Source organism: Dendrobates tinctorius, unplaced genomic scaffold (genome assembly GCF_039654945.1).
Source record: "Dendrobates tinctorius isolate UK_male_01 unplaced genomic scaffold, ASM3965494v1 ptg000040l, whole genome shotgun sequence".
Lineage (NCBI taxonomy): Eukaryota > Metazoa > Chordata > Amphibia > Anura > Dendrobatidae > Dendrobates > Dendrobates tinctorius.
The window spans coordinates 16,445,822-16,469,458 of NW_027361708.1; the positions used below are offsets into that span (position 1 = coordinate 16,445,822).

General features: G+C 45.5%; 1 protein-coding gene across 6 annotated transcripts in view; it reads right to left on the bottom strand.

Annotated features, from left to right (window-relative positions):
• Positions 1–23,637, bottom strand: part of PARG (poly(ADP-ribose) glycohydrolase) — a 216,297-nt gene that overhangs the window by 117,344 nt on the left and 75,316 nt on the right. For 4 of the 6 annotated variants that reach the window (XM_073574841.1, XM_073574839.1, XM_073574844.1 and 1 more), the window contains 4 exons: positions 23,017–23,122; positions 22,241–22,363; positions 22,082–22,162; positions 11,393–11,467 (listed from right to left, as the gene is read on the bottom strand). In XM_073574841.1, coding sequence (XP_073430942.1) covers positions 11,393–11,467; positions 22,082–22,162; positions 22,241–22,363; positions 23,017–23,122 — 385 coding nt within the window. The remainder of the gene's footprint in view (positions 1–11,392; positions 11,468–22,081; positions 22,163–22,240; positions 22,364–23,016; positions 23,123–23,637) is intronic. The other 2 variants (XM_073574840.1, XM_073574842.1) reach the window with 1 other exon arrangement.

Below are 23,637 nucleotides of genomic sequence, written 5' to 3' on the forward strand. Positions count from 1 at the left end.
TTTGTTGAAATCTCTGCAGATGAGTTCTGGTTAGAGAAGATGTGTCGGACTGAGCAAGAAGGAAAAGGCAAACTTCAGCGGTAAGTCACTATCTGTAACTGTACTGTAATCTTCTATGGAAGTCGCCTTGCTACACTTGTAAGGAGAGCTTTAAACTAGAACAACATGGGAAGGGAAGCAAAAGACCAGAAAAAGCCATACACCTGACAAATGCTATTGAGAACTCTGCTATTAGAAGTGGAAAGGAAGAACAAAGACGAAAGAATCTAATTAATAAAAATATTGGAGAAAGAGAAACCAATCACAAACTAAAATGTTTCTATACTAATGCACAAAGCATGGGCAACAAACAAGGAGAATTGGAACTACTAACACAGGAAAAGAAATATGATGTCATTGGAATCACTGAAACTTGGTGGGACAATACACATGATTGGAATACAAGACTAGAAGGATACAACTTATTTGCAAGAAACAGACTTGATAAACGAGGAGGGGGTGTCGCATTGTATGTTAGAAATACGTATATCTGCACAGAGATTGAAGCTTCAGAGACTGGGAGTTCTGTGGAAACTGTTTGGGTAAGAATACAAGGACAGAACAATGGAAAGGACACCATTGTAGGCATTTACTACAGGCCGCCTGTGCAAGCTGAAGATATGGATGAACTCTTTATGCATCAAATGGCCAAGTTCTCCAAAAAATATGACATAGTTGTCATGGGAGATTTCAACTATCCTGACATTTGTTGGGAATCTCTCTCAGGCAAAACTAACAGGTCAAGGAAATTCTTATCCTCTCTTGCTGACAACTTTATCTTCCAAAAGGTAAAGGAGAAAACAAGGGGAACTGCTACCTTGGATCTAATCCTTATAAACAGGGAGGAAATGGTTGAGGAGGTAAAAGTGGCTGGGACCCTAGGAGGTAGCGACCATGCTATTTTAGAATTTTGGATAAGTAGAGGCGGAAGACCTGTGAAGACTCAGACGTCAAGGTTAGATTTCAGAAAGGCAGATTTTAAGGGATTCAGAAAGAGAATTGGAGGGATCCAATGGCTGGATATCCTTAAAGACAAAAATGTCCAGGAAGGATGGGAAATCTTGAAAAATGAAATTCTCAAAGCACAGTTGTTAACAATTCCGAAAAGAGGGAAGAATAGGAAGCATTTAAGGAAACCAGGATGGATGAACACAGAACTTAAGCACATGCTAAAAAGGAAGAAAAAAATGTTTATAAAATGGAAAGAGGGAGGCATATCTAAAGAAGAATATAATGCTGTCTGCAGAACCTGCAGGGCACAAATCAGATTATCTAAAGCTGAAAATGAATTGAGGCTTGCAAGAGATGTCAAAAGCAATAATAAAGGATTTTGGGGATATGTCAAAAGTAAAAGAAAAGTCAAAGATGCTATAGGATTTTTACAGGATGAAAATGATGAAATGGTAAGACAGGATGTTGAGAAGGCTGAACTTTTAAATTCCTATTTTGCATCTGTTTTCTCTCAGAAAGGAAATGTAACATCAACTGTTATTCACTGTCCTATTAAGGGAATAGAAGAATCCAGGATATCTATAAACAGAAAGATAGTGAGGAAACACTTAGCTAACCTAAATGAATTCAAGTCTCCAGGTCCAGATGAATTACACCCCAGAGTACTGAAGGAGATAGCAGAAGAAATTTTTGAACCCCTCTCCATAATCTTTGAAAATTCTTGGAGAACAGGAGATGTGCCAGAAGACTGGAGAAGAGCAAATGTTGTTCCTATCTTCAAAAAGGGGAAGAAGGTGGACCCAGGCAACTATAGGCCGGTGAGTCTGACTTCTATACCAGGAAAGATCTTTGAACAAATTATTAAACAACATGTATGTCAATACCTGGATAAGAATGAAGTGATTAAACAGAGTCAGCATGGGTTTGTAACTAATAAGTCATGTCAGACTAATTTAATTTCCTTCTATGACGGTATTACTGATTGGGTGGATCAAGGAAATGCTGTAGATATAGTATATCTTGACTTCAGCAAAGCATTTGACAAAGTCTCTCATACAATCCTTATTGAAAAAATGACTAAGTATGGAATGGACAAGGCAACTGTTAGGTGGATTCATAACTGGCTTAGTGATCGGACCCAAAGAGTGGTCGTAAATGGCTGCACATCCAGTTGGAAGAATGTCTCAAGTGGGGTACCACAGGGCTCTGTCCTGGGCCCTGTATTGTTCAACCATCTTTATCAACGATTTAGATGAAGGAATTGAGGGTAAACTGATTAAATTTGCTGATGACACAAAGCTAGGAGGGATAGCTAATACTAGAGAAGAGAGAGAGAGGATTCAAAAAGATTTAAATAAACTGGAGAAGTGGGCAGCAACTAACATAATGGTTTTTAACAGGGAGAAATGCAAAGTACTACATCTGGGCAATAAAAATGAAAAAAGCATATATAGAATGGGAGGAATAGGGCTAAGTGACAGCACATGTGAAAAAGACTTGGGTATACTAATAGATCACAGACTGAAATATGAGTTAACAGTGTGATGCAGCAGCAAAAAAGGCAAATGCAATTCTAGGATGTATTAACAGAAGCATACAGTCTAGATCACGTGAAGTAATTATTTCCCTCTACTCCTCTTTGGTCAGACCTCATCTGGAATATTGTGTCCAATTTTGGGCACCACATTTTAAAAAAAGACATCAACAAACTGGAGCAAGTTCAGAAAAGAGCGACCAGAATGGTGACCGGTCTGCAAACCCTGTCTTATGAGGAAAGGTTGCAGGATTTGGGAATGTTTAGTTTGCAAAAGAGAAGACTGAGAGGAGACTTAATAGCTGTCTACAAATATCTAAAGGGCTGTCACATTGTAGAAGGATCAACTTTATTCTCATTTGCACAAGGAAAGACTAGAAGCAATGGGATGAAGCTGAATGGGAGGAGACACAGATTAGATATTAGAAAAAACTTTTTGACAGTTAGAGTGATCAATGAGTGGAACAGGCTGCCACGAGAAGTGGTGAGTTCTCCTTCAATGGAAGTCTTCAAACAGAGGCTGGACAGACATCTAACTGGGATGATTTAGCGAATCCTGCTTTGAGCAGGGGGTTGGACCAGATGGCCCAGGAGGTCCCTTCCAACTCTACGATTCTATGATTCTATACCAGTGATGGTGAACCTGTTAGAGACCCGAGTGCCCAAACTGCAACCCAAAACCCACTTATTTATCACAAAGTGCCAACACAGCGATTTAACCTGAATACTGAGGTTTTAGTTTAGAAAAAACAACTCCTTACAGAGAGAAGGCGGCGCAGCAGGTGCAGGGGTACCAGACTGCAGATATCCAAAAATATGCTTTCTATCCTGGTATATGCCCCCTCATCCTGGCACAGGCACCCCCTAATCCATGTATCTACGCTGCCAATCTGTATATATGCCCCCATCCTAGTATATATGCTCCTCCATCCTAGTATATGCCCCCCCCCCATCCTGCCGGCACCGCTGTTCAGCGTATAGAAAAATAACACAAACATTGCTACTCCCCTTCCTTCCTCTCCCCCGCTGCGTCGTCTTCTGAAGCTGGCCGCTGACTTCAGCGCCCAATCGGCGGGGGAGCATTAAGTCATTGCCATGCCCCCAGTCTTGTGTACGCCAATGTTGGCTGCTGACCTCTGACTGCCCAGCAACATGCATTGCGGCACACAAACCCGGCAAGTTTGTGCGCTGCAAACACTCAGCTGGATGTGTGTCCGAGGATGTAGGGGCTGGCGTCACCGGGCTGCTCACCAGCCGAGCCCGATCCACTAATGCGGAAGAGCAATGGTGCATGTTCCCACAAGGAGGGATCTGTGTGCCCCCTCTAGCACGCATGTTCACCACCACTGTCATATACGATCTGTGGGACTGATATCTACTATGTTATGGTCAGTGTTGGACTTTGTGTAGAGATTTATTTACAGCAACAGTGCAGTCATCTGCTAAGGTTCCCCTATACCCACAATTAGGGTGTGACACCATAGTTGTAACCAGGGTTACCTAGTTAGGGGCCCACTCATATTCCCTCATCTCCCTCTCTTGAAGGAGGACCGAACCAATAGGCTGAAAGATTAACATTTTAATTATAAATATTTTATATTAATATCAATTGTATCACTTAATATTCTGCTAAAATTAAGTATGCAGACACCCCTCTATACACAGCATGAGCCCCCAGATAGCCTCGCTATATATAGCGAGCCCTCACAAAGCCCCTATATACATAGTAGGAGCCCTTATACACTATAGCCTTCTAAATAAAGTATGAGCCCCCAGATAGCCTCCTACATACATGTAAACATTCCATACACATTAATGTACCAACAACTTAGTGGGATCAACCCACTCAATATTTTACATCATATTAGGATATTCACAGTGTAACATGTAAACCTTCTCAAATAAGGTGAATAAACTAAGACCAAAAAAATCCAAAATATTCCGAAGTTTTTAAAATGCTTTATTACTGCTTCTTTTTTAAAATACAGGGAAAAGAATCCAGCAAACAGACAAAATATAGTACCATAAGGAAATAGCATTTTACATAAAAGATACAAGGGCCATAATATGTGAAAAACAAACATACATAATCCTATTAATCATTAATATAAAGTGCAATAGCAGTCACAGGAAAATCTGAGATAAAGTGCATAATAAATGTTAACAGGATTATAAATACCAGTGGTAAAGGGCCCAAGAATCTCCAGCTCCAACGCATGTTTCGCCTGATGTGGCTTTCTCAAGGAGTGAAGTAACAAAGAATGGGGGAAGTTTTTATAGGTTACCCACACCAGTGGAAATTGTGGTTCCTATATATTTAATTAATTAATCCAGTCATCCCAAATAATCATAATCGGATCCCAGATCTAACATAATTACCCTAATAAGAGTTGCAAAATCATACCAGGAAGAAAAAAAATATAATTAGTTTATTAATAACACTTCAGATGACGTAGCGTGCGTTCCACAGTGTCTTTATTCTTTTTCTTTGCTTTTAGTTTGCACCCGGCCCTTGAATTTTTTGAAAAAGAATATACCATCCATAACATTTGCACTTTATCCAAATGCACTTTATTGATAGGATATAGTATTAATTTTTAATAAAAAATTTTATATAGTTCTATTCACTATTGTTCACTTGAGCGCACGTGTATTTATTTTTCATTTTTTATGTTTTTAGTGCAATATGTTTACATAGATGTATTAATTATTTCTATCTATCTATATCTCTATCTATCTATCTATATATATATATACACATACATGTATTCCATTTCCTATTTCTTATTATATTGCCTTGTATGTTAAACTGAATGATGTATTGCCATATATTTATATTGATAATAATGAGTTTTTGTCAGATCCCTTGCTTCCGATTGGCATGTCAGCGGTTTATATACCGCTGCTATGCTAGTCTGTGGAGTTTTCTCTTATATGGGTTATCTATGCACCTTTTTGCCAGTGTACACTAGTACCTATATAATTTATCTGCCAGGGAATGTTTTTTTTTGGCCGTAGCACTGTCTGATTTTTAGGGTAGGGCGCATTAGTGGTTGTTTACACAATTCTTATTTTAGAGTTGTTTTTTTTGTTATCTGTGCACCACTTTGAAATGTATATGTTGCGATACAAAATTTCCGGTCCCGGTTTCGCCGCTATTTAATCACTCCTTACTTTGTCTTATTTTTATGTCCATCAACCTTTACTTACTGGCGTTGTTTACGCATATTATACCCGGGCATTACAATTGTGTTTATCGGTATATGTTCCGAGTTGGAGCGCTATTCTTGGTAACACACTATTTCCGGTTTCGGGGAGCGCATGGAAGGTGAAACGTCACTTCCGGTTTCTGTTATATTGATCCCATCTGTGCTCCTGAGTGATGCTGTTTCCGGGCCCTGCTATTCTGGCGGCGGTGTGCGTTCCACTGTGGAACGCACGCTACATCATCTGAAGTGTTATTAATAAACTAATTATATTTTTTTCTTCCTGGTATGATTTTGCAACTCTTATTAGGGTAATTATGTTAGATCTGGGATCCGATTATGATTATTTGGGATGACGTGCGTTGGAGCTGGAGATTCTTGGGCCCTTTACCACTGGTATTTATAATCCTGTTTACATTTATTATGCATTTATCTCAGATTTTCCTGTGACTGCTATTGCACTTTATATTAATGATTAATAGGATTATGTGTGATTGTTTTTCACATATTATGGCCCTTGTATCTATTATGTAAAACGCTATTTCCTAATGGTACTACATTTCGTCTACTGTTTTCTGGATTCTTTTTCCCCCTTTTTTTTTTTTTTTTTTTTTTTAAAAAGCAGCAATAATAAAAGCATTTTAAAAATTTCCGAATATTTTGGATTTTTTGGTCTTAGTTTATTCACCTTATTTGAGAACATTACAAATTAAATTAAAAAATACACAAAAGACATACTCACCGCGCTCCCGTTCCCCCAGCGGTCTCTGATACACAGACTCTCCACACAGCAGAGGCAATGTAATGGCATCATCACATCTGCTGTTTCTGTCATTGATTGGTGGAAGAAAGCGCTGAAGCTATGACTGCGAGCAGCAGTGGACGGAGGGCGAGGGCATGGTGTGGCCCATGGACCACCTATTCAGCCCTTCAGCGGTATCGATCAACCAGCCGGACTGGTACATTCAGAGGGCCGGTTGTGGCCTTGCAGGCTGATGTTTGCCCAGCTCTGAACTATGACTTAAAGGGAAGGTGCCATCCCCCAAAAAATTTTTCGCCAATAGAAAAAATGTAAACAATTAATGTTTACATTTTCTTAAAAAATATTATCACTTGTTTTTAATTTTGTAAAATATGAAAAATAATTTTAAAAAGTTTGGCAATTCCACTTGTTAACACTAGGGGGAGCAGCTACTGAAATTTGGCACAAAAACCTAGTGTACAACTAGCTCACATTACTGCCCTGCAGTAATTATGGGCAGAATCTGCTGACATGGATGTGATGTCACTCCTCTCCTCCCCTTCTGGGTCTTGCTAAGGGAAAAGAGAGTATGACATGTAGGAGCACAGTGAGCAGCCATTTTGATGGGGCCTACAAAGTTAGTGACTGTCTTTGCATGCAAAGTCTGGATCAGAATAGGTCATCAATCAGCAGAAATGTTTCCTGGTTTTCTGTGGAGCAGACAAGAAGACAGTCCATCCATGCGTATAAAACACAGCGCTCTATGTACAATCCCTGGCACTGAACAGGGTGCCCCCCCATAGACCAGCACACTGCTCTCCTGAAATACTCTGTGCTGCTGTCACCCTGCTCCTTCCACCATATATCAGGCCCCTGTCGCCTGGCTTTCACACATCACCAGGACAGGATCTGAGGAGAGGAATGGGGTCTTCGGTCACCGAGGATGGCAGGCAGCAAGGATTCTGGGAGCAGAGTGACAGCAGCACAGAGTATTTCAGGAGAGCAGTGTGCTGGTCTATGGGGGGCACAGAGGGAGATATATGGGGGAGGAGCAGGGTGACAGCACCACAGAAATCCAGGAAACATTTCTGCTGATTGATGACCTGTTCTGATCCAGACTTTGCATGCAAAGACCCCATTCCCCTCCTCAGATCCTGTCCTGGCAATGTATGAAAGCGAGGCGACAGGCGCAGTCCGGGCTGACGCTGGGAAGCAGGCTGGGGGAAAATGTAGCCATACAGTAACGATAAAAATGAGACCCCTCTCTTCAGCTGCCTCACCAGCCCACCCCTGACCCATGTGCAGGTGCTCAGCCAGAACCACCCTATAATGGGTCCCCTTTTAACAGATAATACTGCCATAGGGTTCTCACATAATATCGCCATTAGATCATACACAATACCACCATGTAGATCACACATAAAACCAGCAGGGTGACAGCAGCACAGAGTATTTCAGCAGCACAGAGTATTTCAGGAGAGCAGTATCACACGGGATAGGATTAGATACACGGCTCATCAGTCCGTATCACACGGGATAGGATTAGATACACAGCTCAGCACACAGTATCACACAGGATAGGATTAGATACACGGCTGAGCAGTCAGTATCACACAGGATAGGAATAGCTACATGGCTCATCAGTCAGTATCAGACAGGATAGGATTAGATACATGACTCAGCAGTCAGTATCACACAGGATAGGATTAGAGACACAGCTCAGCAGACAGTATCACACAGGATAGGATTAGATACACGGCTCAGCAGACAGTATCACACAGGAGAGGATTAGACACATGGCTCAGCAGTCAGTATCACACAGGAGAGGATTAGAGAGACAGCTCAGCAGACAGTATCACACAGGAGAGGAATAGATACACGGCTCAGCAGTCAGTATCACACATGAGAGGATTAGATACACAGCTCAGCAGACAGCATCACACAGGATTGGATTAGATACATGGCACAGCAGCAGTATCACACAGGAGAGGATTAGATACACGGCTCAGCAGTCAGTATCACACAGGATAGGATTAGATGTCCAGCAGATGGCCAAGTGTTTTGAAAGAGCAGGGAGCAACTCCTCCTATGTTTTGCAAGAGCAGGGGCAGCAGCTGGTCTCCAGGAGCTCGTCCTGTATCCTCTCCTGCAGCTGGTATGTGCAGAGTGAACATCCAAGCCCTGTTATGCTGGAACAGTACAGCATCCAGGGCTTGCAATAGTGTGTAAATGGAGCTAAAAGAAAAGCACTGGGCTCTAATAAGATGGTGCCTGGCCACACCTACAGCTGTGAATTGAGCTGCCCACAGAGGCGTGCCCAGTTCACAACGGATGCTGCTGCAATGAGACAGATAGGGGTCGGGAGCAGACTCTTGTCTCTTATGCCCAGGGACTGCCGTAAATGAGCATGGAAAGTGTCGTTCAGCAGCCAGAAAGGTAAGAAAAAAAAACCACACACCACTGAGTCAAGCTTAGGGGATTTTCTTTTTTACATTAAATTATGAAAAAACACGGCACCTTCCCTTTAACAAGGCAGCAGCGTCCATAAACAACTAAAAGTTTATAACAAGCAGCGCTGAAGGTTATCTTGAGACCTTGATGGTGATTACACAAGTCTCTGCAGCATGCAGCAGAGTGCGCAGCATAATATATGCAAGGACAAAATGCAATCATTATTGACTTCAAAGCTTTCAAAATGATTGCTTCCCATTGATCTGCAGAAACTGCATTAAAATGGTGTGTGCATGGGATACAAATTTCTGACATTGCCAAAAGACATTAGCATAATGCAGAATAACACGACGCAAGACATCCTTCAGAAGGAAAATCTCATCACCATTACTTCAACAGTACACAACAAGAGATGCTTGCATATTCATCTGAGCCATCAGCAGTATAAATCACAGCCCACATAACACGCAGCACATCCACTACAGATGTGATGGCCTGTGTTTAAATATGTGCTTTTTACCCCTTCACGACCGATTACCTAAATGTTATCGGCCTTTGAAGCAGGTTCACATGGAGCTCGCATCTTTCCTGGAACTTGATGGCTGATTAAATCAGCCATCAAGAGCCTCTAACTGCAGTAGGTGGATCCGAGATCCACCCACGGCTGTTAATCAGTTAAATGCTGCTGTTAAACACTGACAATAGCATTTAACGTAAACAGACAGGAAGCGCGTCATTGATCCCACCCATCGGCACAGAGCGCCGATGGGTTGTCATGGCAGCTTGGGATTGCTGAGCACCCCAGTACCTGTCATCACGATTCTCCTTTGAATATTGGCTCGTGTCCGGCGTTCATAGGAGATCGCGATTGTTGCTAGACATAGCAGTGCTGAAGCCCTGCAATGTGTAGCACATCTTCAAGTCTCTTAAGGGGTCTATTAAATAACGCTAAAAAAAAAAAAAAATAACGTAAGTGTTAAAAAATAAAAACACACAAAAAGTTGAAATCACTCTCCCCCCCCCCCCCCCCACCCCGCCTTTGCCCCAATACAAATAAAACAATAAAAAAAATACACATATTTGGTAGGGCCACGTTCAGAAAAGTCCGATCAAAATACAGAGCAGGAGGGGTAAACAGTGAGGAGCAGCTCCTGTCACATGGAATTGCAAATGTTCTAAAGATAATAAAAGTGCACTAGCCATCTCATCTTTATAGTTTATGAGGGCAGGGACATTACAAAAATGTTGTATCTGTTATTTAACCTATACAGGTGGCCTAGATGAGGTGCTTTAAGGGGACCCTATGTTATAGCTACTATAAATGAGGGCACACAAGTTCTTTTAAAGTCCCTTCCAGGCCCTGAGAGACAGAAGGCAAGCAGACAGTGGGTAAGCCGAGACAGTAAATTAATTAATAGTATTATAAATGGAGTGAAAGGTGAACTGCAGTTACTCTACAGCAGCTACTAAATGTACGGTGCTGGTGTATTCTGTCCATACACATCTTACATCCGACTGCTGCCACAGCAGATAGAGGATGGTTTGTTGGGGTTCTGGGTGTCGGCCCCACCTGCTGGATATCAAAACTGTAGATCTGTTTTAATAAATACACAAGTGACTGTGCGTCACCTTATTTGTCACTCACCGCCCTAGTACTGGTTACGCCATGTTCCCACAATGAGTATTAGGTGCAGAAAATAGGTAACATCAGAAACTCACTAATTAAATTACTTGTATTTTTTTTTCCGTTGCATTTGAGTTTTTGCTGTTTTTTTAGATACGTTTTCTTCACGTTAGGAGGCATGTCCTGCTTTAATGTTTTAAATAAAGCTACTTTGTTTTGATACTTTCAGAAAGTCCCCCCCCAAAAAAAAAAACACGTGTCTTTTTCCAACACATCTGACTTTAGTTACCTTAGAAACAGTCTACTCCAGAACACACAGTGCAGTGATAGGCAACACCGTTGCCCACTAATACTCTAGTGTGACAGCACCATAAAATGATGCACCAGCGATCCCGACAATGATACGACCTTGTCAGGACCGAGCACGTCACTTAGTTACCCGATATTTACCTTGGATACCAGCTCCCAGCGCAAGCACGCAGGTATCCAAGGTACACAGCGGGTAACTAAGCGACGCGCGCTTAGTTACCTTATTTACCTTGGACACCAGCTCCCAGCGTTTGCTTACAGCGCGGGAGCTCGCTGATCATTGCTCTTCCGCTGTCACATGCAGCGATGCATGCTGGCCAGCGGGAGACGAACGATCAAAAAACAGCCCAGGAGATTTGTGCACGATCAGCGATAACCGGCGGGGGGTGATAACCGGCGGGGGGACGGTCTCTGATGCGTGTCACACACAGCGAGATCGCTGATGCATCACAAAATCAGCGATCTCGCTGTGTGTGACGGGCCCTCTATTTGCATATATCTGAGTACATTTGGAAGCTTTACAATGAGAAGATTACCTTTGTGAAAAAGTCAAACAGTGCTGTAAAATCCCACTTTTTGGAGTACGACATATTGTATGACAGAATGGCTTCCTGAAAAGGACAAAAGAGACAAAAGCTTAGATAATAGTTAAAGCACAGCGGAAAAAGTACAGTGTGGGAGAATATCCCCCCCTGCTGGTCAGAAAGATATACACTTCCTGTTATAGGGTTCATCCGGTCATTTGAGACAAGCTCACTCTTCAGGTCAGTACTATTACGGTAATACATCACTGGTATAGCAGGTGAGAGTCACCATTCACTGACACCAAACATTTTTTGCACATTTCAGTTGATGGAGATGTGAAGTTTTTTCTCTTTTATTTAATTCCTTTTTTTTGGAAAGAATGATAGATGAAAAATACAGCCTTTACTGTACAGGTCATTCATTTTCAAAGCTCTTACTTTTGTAGAGGCAGCAGTAGCATTATTCATTTTTAATTTCTATTATAAAATTGAGAAAAAGTGGGGTAGCACGTCAAACATTTATGTACTTTTAAATGTTTTTCATAAACTTATTTTCAACTTCTTTAGATTTTGTGCGTTTCCCCTGGAATATAGCGATAACAGCTCTGGTCACTTGTGTTGTAAGCAGCTGCCATATGTGAGCAGCCGCCGTGTACTGAACAAATACAGCGGGAAAACTGCAATGTACCAATCAAAGCCACCACACAGAATGTCCAACTTGTCTAAGGCATAAAACTGCGCTGTCAGGTTACAACAGCCACACATCAACCCCTCGTGTAGTTGGCTAGATACCCTACAGTTACTGCGGAGACTGCAGACACGGCGAGCACCATAAAATCATTAATTACTTGTACGAGACTTGGCCTCAATAGACATTCATGTAAATGATGCGGCTGTCTTGCATGCAACGTGTCTAAAATAGATGCATTATAACAAGAGAAGATTAAAGAAATAGCTTGGGAGGAATAAATAATGGATTAGCAAAAAGGGAAGCACCCCATATGAAAATCCCCCTCTAACAAGCCATAAACCTTAGCTTTGATTACTAATTGTATTTAAAATGCATACAGGGCGTTATTAAAATACTGTCCGTAATCTGCCTATTGATTTTATGGTAACTACTTAAGGTATATTAATTCAGCTGATGACACCCCAAGGTGTCATCATTTATATAGCACTGATTTACGCCAGTGTCCTGTCCCGATGACGAAGCACATGCTGGGAAACATGTTGAGGGGGGATAAGTGCATTAATTCTACTTGTCTGATTCTGCGATATAAGTGATGACACCCCGGGAGATTAGGGACAATATTTTCATAACATCTCATATTCCTTTTGAAATACAAGTAATACTAAAGAGGGTTTTCAATATGGGGGGGGGTCTCCCTTTTTTGATTATTTAACCCCTTTCTGCCATACGACGTACTATCCCGTCCATGTGCCCTGGGACTTAATTCTCAAGGACGGGATAGTACATCATAGCGATCAGCGGCGCTCACGGCTGACACCCGGCACTATCACAGCTGACACCCGGCACTATGTGTCAGGGGCGGTCACGGACCGCCCCCGACACGTTACCCCCCTGGCACACTGCGATCAAACACGATCGCAGTGTATCGGGGGTTTAGGGAAGCATCTGCAGGGAGGGGGCTCCCTCCGTGCTTCCCTGAGCAGCGCGATGTGCTGCGCTGCTCCGGGGGTCTCCTTCCCTGCAGGTCCCCGGATCCAATATGACGGCGGGGACCTTCGGGGGCCTGCAGGGAGCCGGCTTCCTCAGTGCCTGCAAAGCGCAGTCATGAGGAAGCCTTCTGCACTGCCTGTGTGAGATCACTGATCTGTCACAGCAATCTGTCATGTGTCAGATGAGCGATCTCACACATGACAGTGATATCCACCCTGGGACAGTATAACAGATTTAAAAAAATTAACGTAAAAATAATTCGCAAAAAAAAAACAAAAAAAACAATAAAAGTACACATTTAGTATCGACGCGTCCATAACGACCCGCCCTATAAAACTGTCCCATTAATTAACTCCTTTAAGGAACCCCTTAAAAAAATAATAAAAACGAAAGCAAAAAAATAGGTATTAGACCTACCGGTAATGATGTTTTCAGGAGTCCATCCTGACAGCACCATGGAGGACGTCCTCCTCCTCCTTACAGGGACAGGAAGCACACGAGAGGTTAAAGGTCACGTCCCACCCCCTCTCCCTCAGTGATTTAACAAGTACCGCAAGGTGGATGATGCTAGTAACAGTTTAATGAAACAATCATATTACAGCATATGACATATCAAAATACAACATAGCATAACATAACAGGGAGGGAAGTACCCGTGCTGTCAGGATGGACTCCTGGAAACATCATTACCAGTAGGTCTAATACCCATTTTCCAGGACGTCCACCTGACAGCACCATGGAGAGTACCAAAGCACCTCCTCAGGGTGGGATTACCGCCTGGAGAACTTTTCTCCCGAATGCGGTCTGCTGACCAGCCAACACGTCAATCTTGTAGTGCTTGCAGAATGTATTCAGATTGGCCCAGGTTGCTGCTCTACAGATTTGGTCAACCGAGGCCCCCGCCCGTTCGGCCCATGAGGCTGATACCGCCCTCGTAGAGTGGGCTTTTATGGACCCTGGCGGGCTAACGCCTTCGGCTTGGTAGGCGTCAGAGATTACTGAGGTAATCCAGCGCGCGATAGACGCCTTAGAGGCTTTCTTCCCCTTATTTTTACCCCAAAAAGGATGAACAAGTTTGGGTCAATGCGCCAGCTATTGGTGGCTTCTAGATAGTCTAGCACCGCGTGCCTCACATCCAGCGAGTGAAGACGCTGTTCTTTTTTATTACGGGGATTGTCGCAGAACGATGGTAACACTACCTCCTGGTTTAGATTCTTTGAGGAGACTACCTTCGGGGTAAATGCCGGGTCTAACCTTAGGATTATACTATCCCCTCTTATCTGTAGATATGGGTCCTTAGTGGACAGGGCCTGGATCTCCCCTATCCTTTTGGCCGTGGTAATGGCTACTAGGAAGGCCGTTTTACGGGTGAGGGCAGAGATGGTTATTTTCTCCCCTAGAGCATAGTGGTCTGTACAGAGGGACCTGAGTACCAGACCCAGATCCCACGGCGGGGTGAGCTGCCTAATCGTGGGACGCAGGCGCTGCGTGGCCTTTATAAATCTTATTACCCAGGGATGAGCAGCTAGCTGGTAATCGAAGAAGGCGCTTAAGGCTGAAATCTGGACCTTTAGCGTGCTAGGCTTAAGGCCTTTATTAAAACCTGCCTGCAAAAAACTTAGTATGCTAGGGAGGTCAGGGGTGCCTGCCACGAGATCGGACCTGCCACACTCCAGACAGAATCTTTTCCATATCTTCCTATAGATTGCGGATGTCACCGGTTTCCTACTGGCCAGTAGGGTGGATATGACCTGGTCCGACAATCCCTTTGTCTTCAGGATGTCCCTCTCAGGATCCAGGCCGATAGATGAAGTCTTGCTGGGTTTGGATGGTAGATCGGGCCCTGGTGGATGATGTCCTTCCACAGGGGTAGCTCGACTGGATTTCCGACTGCCATGGCTCCTAGAAGGGGAAACCAGCTTCTCTTCGGCCAGTATGGAGCGATCAACATCACTCGTGCGTGGTCCTCGCGTATTTTCCTGAGCACTGCCGGTATAAGGGCCAGTGGCGGGAATGCGTAGGAGAGGGATTCTCCCCAGGTCTGACTCAGGGCATCCACGCCTTCTGGGTGGTCCGTCGGATTCAGGGAATAGAATCTGGGGACCTTCGAATTCTTTCGGCTTGCAAAGAGATCTATACTGGGGGTCCCCCAACGCTGACAGAGATGGTTGAAGATCTCTTCGTTCAGTTCCCATTCTGTCGGGCGGATCCGTTGTCTGCTCAAGTAGTCTGCTACTTCGTTCTGGGAACCCTCTAGGTGTACTGCGGTCACTGATCGGACTGTTCTTTCTGCCCAAGCGAATATTTTTCCTGCTAGGTCCTGTAGTGGTTGATGTCTGGGCCCTCCCTGGTGCTTCAGGAATGCCACTGTCGTCATATTGTCGGATAGTATATGGACATGACGATTCTCTAGTATCGACTGGTTCCGCCGTAGCGCTTCCCAGACCGCGTAGAGTTCTCTGAAATTGGAGGATCTGGTCTTGATGTCTACTGGCCATCTCCCCTGGAAGATTTTCCCTTCTATGTGGGCTCCCCAACCCCCACACACTGGCGTCCGTGGTGACTACCACGTATGGAGAGGCTGTCCAAACTACGCCCACCTGAAGGTTTCTGGACCGTGTCCACCACCGAAGGGACTCTCTTACTCGTTCTGGCAGCCTTAGGGGTCTGTCTAGCGACGCCTGACTTCTGTCCCACCTCGCAAGGATCTCTTTCCGCAGTGATCTTGAGTGGAATTGGGCCCATTGGACGCACTGGATGCAGGCAGTCATGAGGCCCAGGACCTCCATTGCCTCTCTTATGGAGCACTGACGTCTCAACAGGTCTCTGGTTCTGGTCTGAATAGTCCTCTGCTTCTGTTCGGGTAGCCAGGATATTCTGTCGGTTGAGTCTAGGAGGACCCCGAGAAATATTTTCCTGGTTTCTGGCCTGATGTTCGACTTCTCCCAATTGATCACCCATCCAAGGAACTCCATTACCGCAGTTGCTCGGTTTTTGTCGCGAACGAGCGCTTCCCTGGATCTTGCCACCAGTAGGAAGTCGTCTAAATAGGGTATGATCACGATACCCTGATCTCTCAGGTAGGCCACTACTTCTCCCACCAGCTTTGTAAAGATTCTGGGAGCTGAGGCCAACCCGAATGGAAGACACTGGAACTGGAAGTGGCAGGTCTGGGCTGGTAAACTGACCGCAAACCTTAGCAGTCTCTGGGATGAGGGATGGATAGGGACCTGGTAGTAGGCCTTTAGGTCTAGGGTGCACATGACGGCGTCCCGATCTATCAGGAGGGTTGCGGATCGGACCAATTCCATCCGGAATCTCTTGTACTTGACCCAGGCATTTAGTGGTTTCAGGTTTATGATGGTACGGGCCTCGCCAGACGGTTTTGTGATCGAGAACAGGGACGAATAGTGCCCTTTCCCTCTTTCTGACGGGGGAAGTGGTACTATGACCTTTGATTTTACCATGTCCTGTAGATCCGTCCACATTGCGGAGTCCTCCAGGACGACAGTGGGGGTAATATATCTTTCGGGGGGAGGTGAATAAAGCTCTATATTGTAGCCCTCCGCGATGGTTCTGAGGACCCACTGATTGTGGGTGACTCGGGACCAGTTTGCTGCGAAGTGGCGAAGTCTCCCCCCAATACCTATGGCGTCATTGCCTCCTCGATCTAGAGGTTGATATGAATGGAGGACCTCTGTCCCTCCCGGTCTGGCTGAAGGAGCCCTTATAGGAGCCTCTACTGGACCTTGCCCGACCCCTGAACTCAGTCTGCCTCCTAGAAAAGGAGCCTCTCCGAAAGGACTGGGGTCATCTGGGTTTTTCCTCCGGGAATCCCTTCTTTTTATCAGACACCAGCTCTAGAATGTTATCTAGGGCTGGCCCGAATACCCTCAGGCCCGAGAAGGGGATGGCGCATAGCTTAGATTTTGAAGCGTTGTCCCCCGACCAGGATTTGAGCCAGACTGCTCGTCGGGCCGCGTTGGAGAGGGAGCTGTTTCTGGCTGCAAATCTTACCGATTCGGCCGACGTATCTGATAGGAACGCCGTAGCCGATTTCATGAGCGGAAGGGATGCTAGGATGTCTGATCTAGGGGTCTTGTTGGTTAGGTGTTCTTCCAACTGCCCCATCCACAAAAACATAGACCTGGCCACCGAGGTGGCTGCTATGTTGGCCCTAATAAGAGCCGCCGACGTCTCCCATGCTCTTTTTAATAAGACGTCTGCCTTCCTATCCATCGGGTCTTGAAGACCTGACGAGTCCTCGAATGGGATAGCCGTCTTTTTGGTAACTTTAGCGACTGGGACATCTATTTTAGGAATTTCCTCCCATGCCCGGGTTTCCTCAGGATCAAAAGGCAGTCTGCTTCTAAAGTCTCGGGAGAGTGTCAGTCGACGCTCTGCCTCCTTCCACTCCTCCTGGACCATCGTTTTGATGTGTTCACTTACAGGGAACACTACCTGTCTCCGGGCCACCAGTCCTCCGAACATTAAGTCCTGCCTGGACTGTGGTTTAGGGACCTCCTCTATCTGCATAGTATTTCTGACTGCTTGGACCAACTCGTCCGTGTCCTCCAGTCTGAATAGGTATTTCCTGCTCTGATCTGGTCTATCCCCCCGGATCTCGCCTTCTTCCTGATCCGAATCCCGGAATTCGGACTCCTCACTAGGGCTTTCTTCCGACTCTGGGTCCGCTTCCCACCTTGGACGTTTGCGACTCGGCCCTGGGCTGGGGGACTGACGCCGTGCGAGGCTGGATGTAGAGGCCCGAACTTCCTCCCTTATCAGCGATCTCATTTCGGCTAGGAGGGATGGCTGTTCCTCGCCTACGACCCTTGAGGTACAGGGTCCGCATAGGGTCTTGTTATATGCGTCTGGCAGCTTTACCCTGCATACTGGGCATCTGACCGATTTGGAGGTGGCCTTTGCCGGGTCCTTCGCCCCCGAGGGGGATTCTGTCGGGGCTCCCTTCTCCTAATAATACAGAAAGGGCACCTACTCAGATCTGGGTTGGGGTAATGGGTGGGAGAGGGTGGTCTGCGCTATGCGCACTTACCCCTCCGCCTGCTGGAGCGACCCCTTCCATCCTGGCGCTGTCCGCAGGGCGCTATGGACCTCCGAAGCGTGCTCCCTGGATCTCCAGAAGCGCGCTCTGTGCCTTAGGAGCGCGCGCTGTGGACCCCAGAGGCGAGCGCTGTGTGGCTTCAGTGGCGAGCGCTGTGGCTTCCGTAGCGAGCGCTGTATGGCTTCAGTAGCGAGCGCTATGTGGCTTCAGAAGCGCGCGCTGGGATTCAAAGGCCGGCGTCTGACGTCACCGGATGTGACGCGCGGGCTCTCGCGCTAGGCCGCCTCCTCCACTTCCTGCTCTGCCAGCCGCCGTGGGGAGCCAACCCCCATCCATCTGCGGCGGACTGCCACTCCGGCCTCTTCGCCTGCTATGGCGGACTGCGGAGTCCTCATTCCTGCCTCCCAGCGCCGGCTGCGCCAGTCGTCTGTCGGTGCCCGCCCGGCCAGCCGCCTGCGGGGAGCCGACCATCACCTGCCGTGGCGGTGAGTTTTTGGAACCAAGAGCCTCCCATAGGGAGGAACGGCTCCCTCCAGGAGCGTCGTCCTGCTCCTGGCCTTTGGGGCAGAGGGACTCCCCACTGGGGAGTTTCGGCCCCGGGACCTCTTGACAGGGGAAGGCTTGGACTAGCCGTATGATCCCCTGAGCCCCTCCGGTAAGCTTCTCGTGTGTCCCTCCGTGCAGGGACAGGAAAAACACTGAGGGAGAGGGGGTGGGACGTGACCTTTAACCTCTCGTGTGCTTCCTGTCCCTGTAAGGAGGAGGAGGACGTCCTCCATGGTGCTGTCAGGTGGACGTCCTGGAAATAATGCTTTATTATCATACCGCCGAACAAAAAGTGCAATAACGCGCGATCAAAAAGACGGATATAAATAACCATGGTACCGCTGAAAATGTCATCTTGTCACGCAAAAAACGAGCCGCCACTCAGCGTCATCAGCGTAAAAGTAAAAAAATGTATAGCTCGCAGAATAAAGTGATGCAAAAATTATTATTATTTTTTATCTAAAATTGTTTTCATTGCATAAAAGCGCCAAAACATAAAAAAACAACAAAAGAGTTATCGCTATAAATCGTACTGACCCGAAGAATAAAACCTTATTAATTTTACCACACGCGGAACGGTGTAAACGCACCCCCCAAAAAAAATTCTTGAAATGCTGGTTTTTGTTTATTCTGTGTCCCAAAAAATCGGAATAAAAAGCGATCAAAAAAAGTCACGTGCCCGAAAATGGTACCAATAAAAACGTCAACTCGTCCCGCCAAAAATAAGACCTCACATGACTCGGTGGGTCAAAATATGAAAAAATTATAGCTCTCAAAATGTGGTGATGCAAAAACTATTTTTACAATAAAAAGCGTCTTTTAGCGTATGACAGCTGCCAAAAATAAAAACCCGCTATAAATAGTAAATCAAACCCCCCGTTATCACCCCCTTAGTTAGGGAAAAATAATAAAATTAACAAAAAAATGTATTTATTTCCATTTTCCCATTAGGGCTAGGGCTGAGATTAGGGTTAGGGGTGTGTTGGGGTTAGGGATGGAGTTAGAATTGGGGGGGGTTTCCACTGTTTGGGCACATCAGGTGCTCTCCAAACGCAACATGGCGTCTGATCTCAATTCCAGCAAATTCTGCGTTGAAAAAGTCAAATGGTGCTCCTTTCCTTCCAAGCTGTGCCATGTGCCCAAACAGTGTTTTACCCCCACATATGGGGTATCAGCCTACTCAGGAGAAATTGCAAAACAACTTGTGGGGTCCAATTTCTCCTCTTACCCTTAGGAAAATAAAAAATTGGGGGCAAAAATATTTTTGTGGAAAAAAAATTGATTTTTTTACTTTCACGCCCGGGCGTTATAATCTTCTGTGAAGCACTTGGGGGTTCAAAATGCTCACCACACATCTAGATAAGTTCCCTAGGGGGTCTAGTTTCCAAAATGGGGTCACTTGTGGGGTGTTTCCACTGTTAGGTACATCAGGGGCTCTCCAAACGCAACATGACACCTGCAGACCATTCCATCAAAGTCTGCATTCCAAAACGTCACTACTTCCCTTCCAAACCCAGACGTGTGCCCATACAGTAGTTTTTTCCCACATATGGGGTATCAGCGTACTCAGGACAAATTGCACAATAACTTTTGCAGTCCAATTTCTCCTGTTACCCTTGGTAAAATAAAAAAAATTGGACTCGCAGTAATTTTTTTGTGAAAAAAAGTTAAATGCTCATTTTTTTTTTAAAACATTCAAAAAATTCCTGTGAAGCACCTAAAGGGTTAATAAACTTCTTGAATATGGTTTTGAGCACCTTGAGGGGTGCAGTTTTTAGAATGGTGTCACTTTTGGGTATTTTCTATCATATAGACCCCTCAAAGTGACTTCATATGTGATGTGGTCCATAAAAATAAAATGGTGTTGTAAAAATGAGAAATCGCCGGTCAACTTTTAACCCTTATAACTTCCTAACAAAAAAAAAAATTTTGGTTCCAAAATTGTGCTGATGTAAAGTAAACATATGTGAAATGTTATTTATTAAGTTTTTTTGTGTGCCGTATCTGTGATTTAAGGGAATAAAAATTAAAATTTGGAAAATTGCAACATTCAAAATTTTCCCCAAATTTCCGTTTTTTTCACAAATAAACGCAAGTTATTTGAATGAAATTTTACCACTAACATGAAGTACAATATGTCACAAGAAAACAGTGTCACAATCAATGGGATCCATGGAAGCGTTCCAGAGTTATTACCTAATAAAGGGACAGTGGTCAGAATTGTAAAAATTGGCCCGGTCATGAAAGTGCAAACCACCCTTGGGGGTTAAGGGGTTAAAATAGAATAAAATAGACGCAGGTCACGCAAATGTTTTTTTGAATATGCAACTTGTCTGAGACTTTCTAGGACACGTCATCCCAGCCTAAAGGCCCCGTTACACGCTTCAATTTCCCAGCGATCCCACCAACGATCCGACGTGGATGGGATCGCTGGGACACAGCTAGCTGATCACTGGTGAGCTGTCACATAGACAGACCCACCAGCGATCAGGACCAGCGAGTAAGCTGGTATCCAAGATAAATAGCGGGTATCTAAGGCTAGTTTCACATTAGCATTTACGGCTGCCGCTAAGCCCCGCCCACTGCCGCGCCTCCGCCGGTAGCTCCGCCTACGGACGCATGACGCTGCATGCGTACGGCGTCCCCCATCTTTAGCACTGGGGACGCAGGCCGTGCGCAGTATGCGTTTGGCGGCGCATGCGTCCTTTTGACGCTGGGCCGACCAGCGCCAAACACAACAGGTTGCAATTTGGTGCCCTCGGCGCAGCGTCAAAAGGACGCATGCGCCGCCAAACGCATACTGCGCACGGCCTGCGACCCCAGTGCTAAAGATAGGGGACGCAGTACGCATGCAGTGTCATGCGTCCGTAGGCGGAGCTACCGGCGGAGGCGCGGCAGGGGGCGAAGCATAGCTGCGGCCGTGCGCAGCCCGACGCTGCAGCCGTAAACGCTAATGTGAAACTAGCCTAGGAGCCGCGCAGCTCTTAGATACCCGCTGTTTACCTTGGAAACCAGCTCCCAGCGTCGCTGATCGTTGGTCTCTCGCTGTCACACGCAGCGATGCGCGCTGGCCAGCGGGAGACCAACGATCAAAAAATGGCCCAGGACGTTCGAGCGCGATCAGTGATACCTGGCGGGGGGGCTGGTCGCTGATACATGTCACACACAGCAATATCGCTGGCGAGATCGATGTGGTGTCACAAAATCAGTGATCTCGCTGTGTGTGACGGGGCCTTAAATCTAGCCTCAAGGACTTTTTGTAACCAATTTCCCCAACATACAGAGATCTACCGCTGGTTCACAGCAGAACAGTTATATTACCCCCAGCACACCCCAAAATAAGAAGAATTCTATCAGACGCATACATTACTTGGAGCCGCTGAACATGACATTAGTCGGCAGCACGTACCATGAGCTCATGCGGCTTCCCGATCTTACTCAGAGCGTTCCTAATGAGCGACCAGCGACTCACGTTCATTCTTCCTCCATTCTGTAAAGAAGTTACATCTCTTGTAAATGTTTGACCTTCAGCCATTACAGATTCTATTTTGTGCTGATTATTTCTCACCTTGTCATCTACGGGGTAAAAGTTACATGCGGAGCAGGGCATTTTAACATGTATGTTGTCCCACATATCAAGGAAAGTAGATGGATGGGGTGAGGGCACCACGTTCTCTTGTAATTTGTCATACTGGGAAAAAGAAGAAAACACAACATTTATAACAGAGTGAAGCCCATCGGGGTCTGGCTATACGGACATGTTAGCCTATACTCTACCTATAGGTTTTAGTTACATGGGTTGTCTCATCTTAGACCAGCTCTTTCACGTCCGGCTCAAAAGATCGCCAACAAATACTGGGGACAACCATACTTTTGCCCTTCAGGTGACATGTTGACTTACATGGCCAAAATTTTGATGACTGGCCTTTAGTGTAAAAGACTGGAGAGAAGCACTGACTATCTACATGATCCAGGGTGGAGAACAGCAAACGGGAATTATCAGGTGGCCCCCTTCTCTATGACTGTCCATATATCCAGTAAGGGTATATTTATACATGTGATCTTTTTAATGCTCCCATTAACTGCAGTGATTTTTGAGACATCATTAAAAGGATTTGTCCAGAGTATACTGATCCTGGTCAGCCTCTAATTACTTCCTTGCAGGCGATGACATGCCACTTTCTCACGCCAATGACAGAGCCATGAGTAATCTCCACCGGTCCTATACACATTGATTGAGGTAGTATTAAACAAGGAGAACAAGTGACTGCAATTATCTGCGAGTCCCAGCAAGCAGACATTCATCCACCAGAACCACGGAGATTGTATTACCTATTCCCTTACCTTCACAGTAACCGTGTGGGTTGGAGAATGCCTCAATGGCGGTTGATGGATATGACACATTGGCATTCGGTTCATGTCTTCCATTCGCGTCCCCAGACATGTTCTGCTGTATATGGAACAGAACACAGATGATGAAATGCTTCACTGTAATAGCGGGCCGAATAACACGGGAGTCCACACAAAGACAGACAAGATTACGAGACACTCATACTCATACATGCCAGCTACAGAATAAGTAATGGCATAAACCGAGAAATGAAGCAAACAATTCTTTAAAAGGGAATCCGTCAGCAGGAGCTCACCCCCAAACCATTTACATGGGCATGTAGCACTTTCAAAGACATGTACAGTAATACCTATACATGGCTGATCCATTCCTACATTACTGAGAAATCAGAGTTTGAATCGAAATTTAATAAGGCACAAGAACTATTGCAGATCTGAACCTTCTGTCACTCCAGCTCTATTCCCTGCCCAGAGCCATCTCCTCCTGCGACTGACAGTCTCTGTGCTGCTGTGTGACTTCAGGCAGAAAAGGCGTCGCTGGGTGGACAATAGAGCTGGAGTGACAGAGGCTTGAGATCTACTGTAGCAACAGTGACAGATTGTATATGGCAGGTT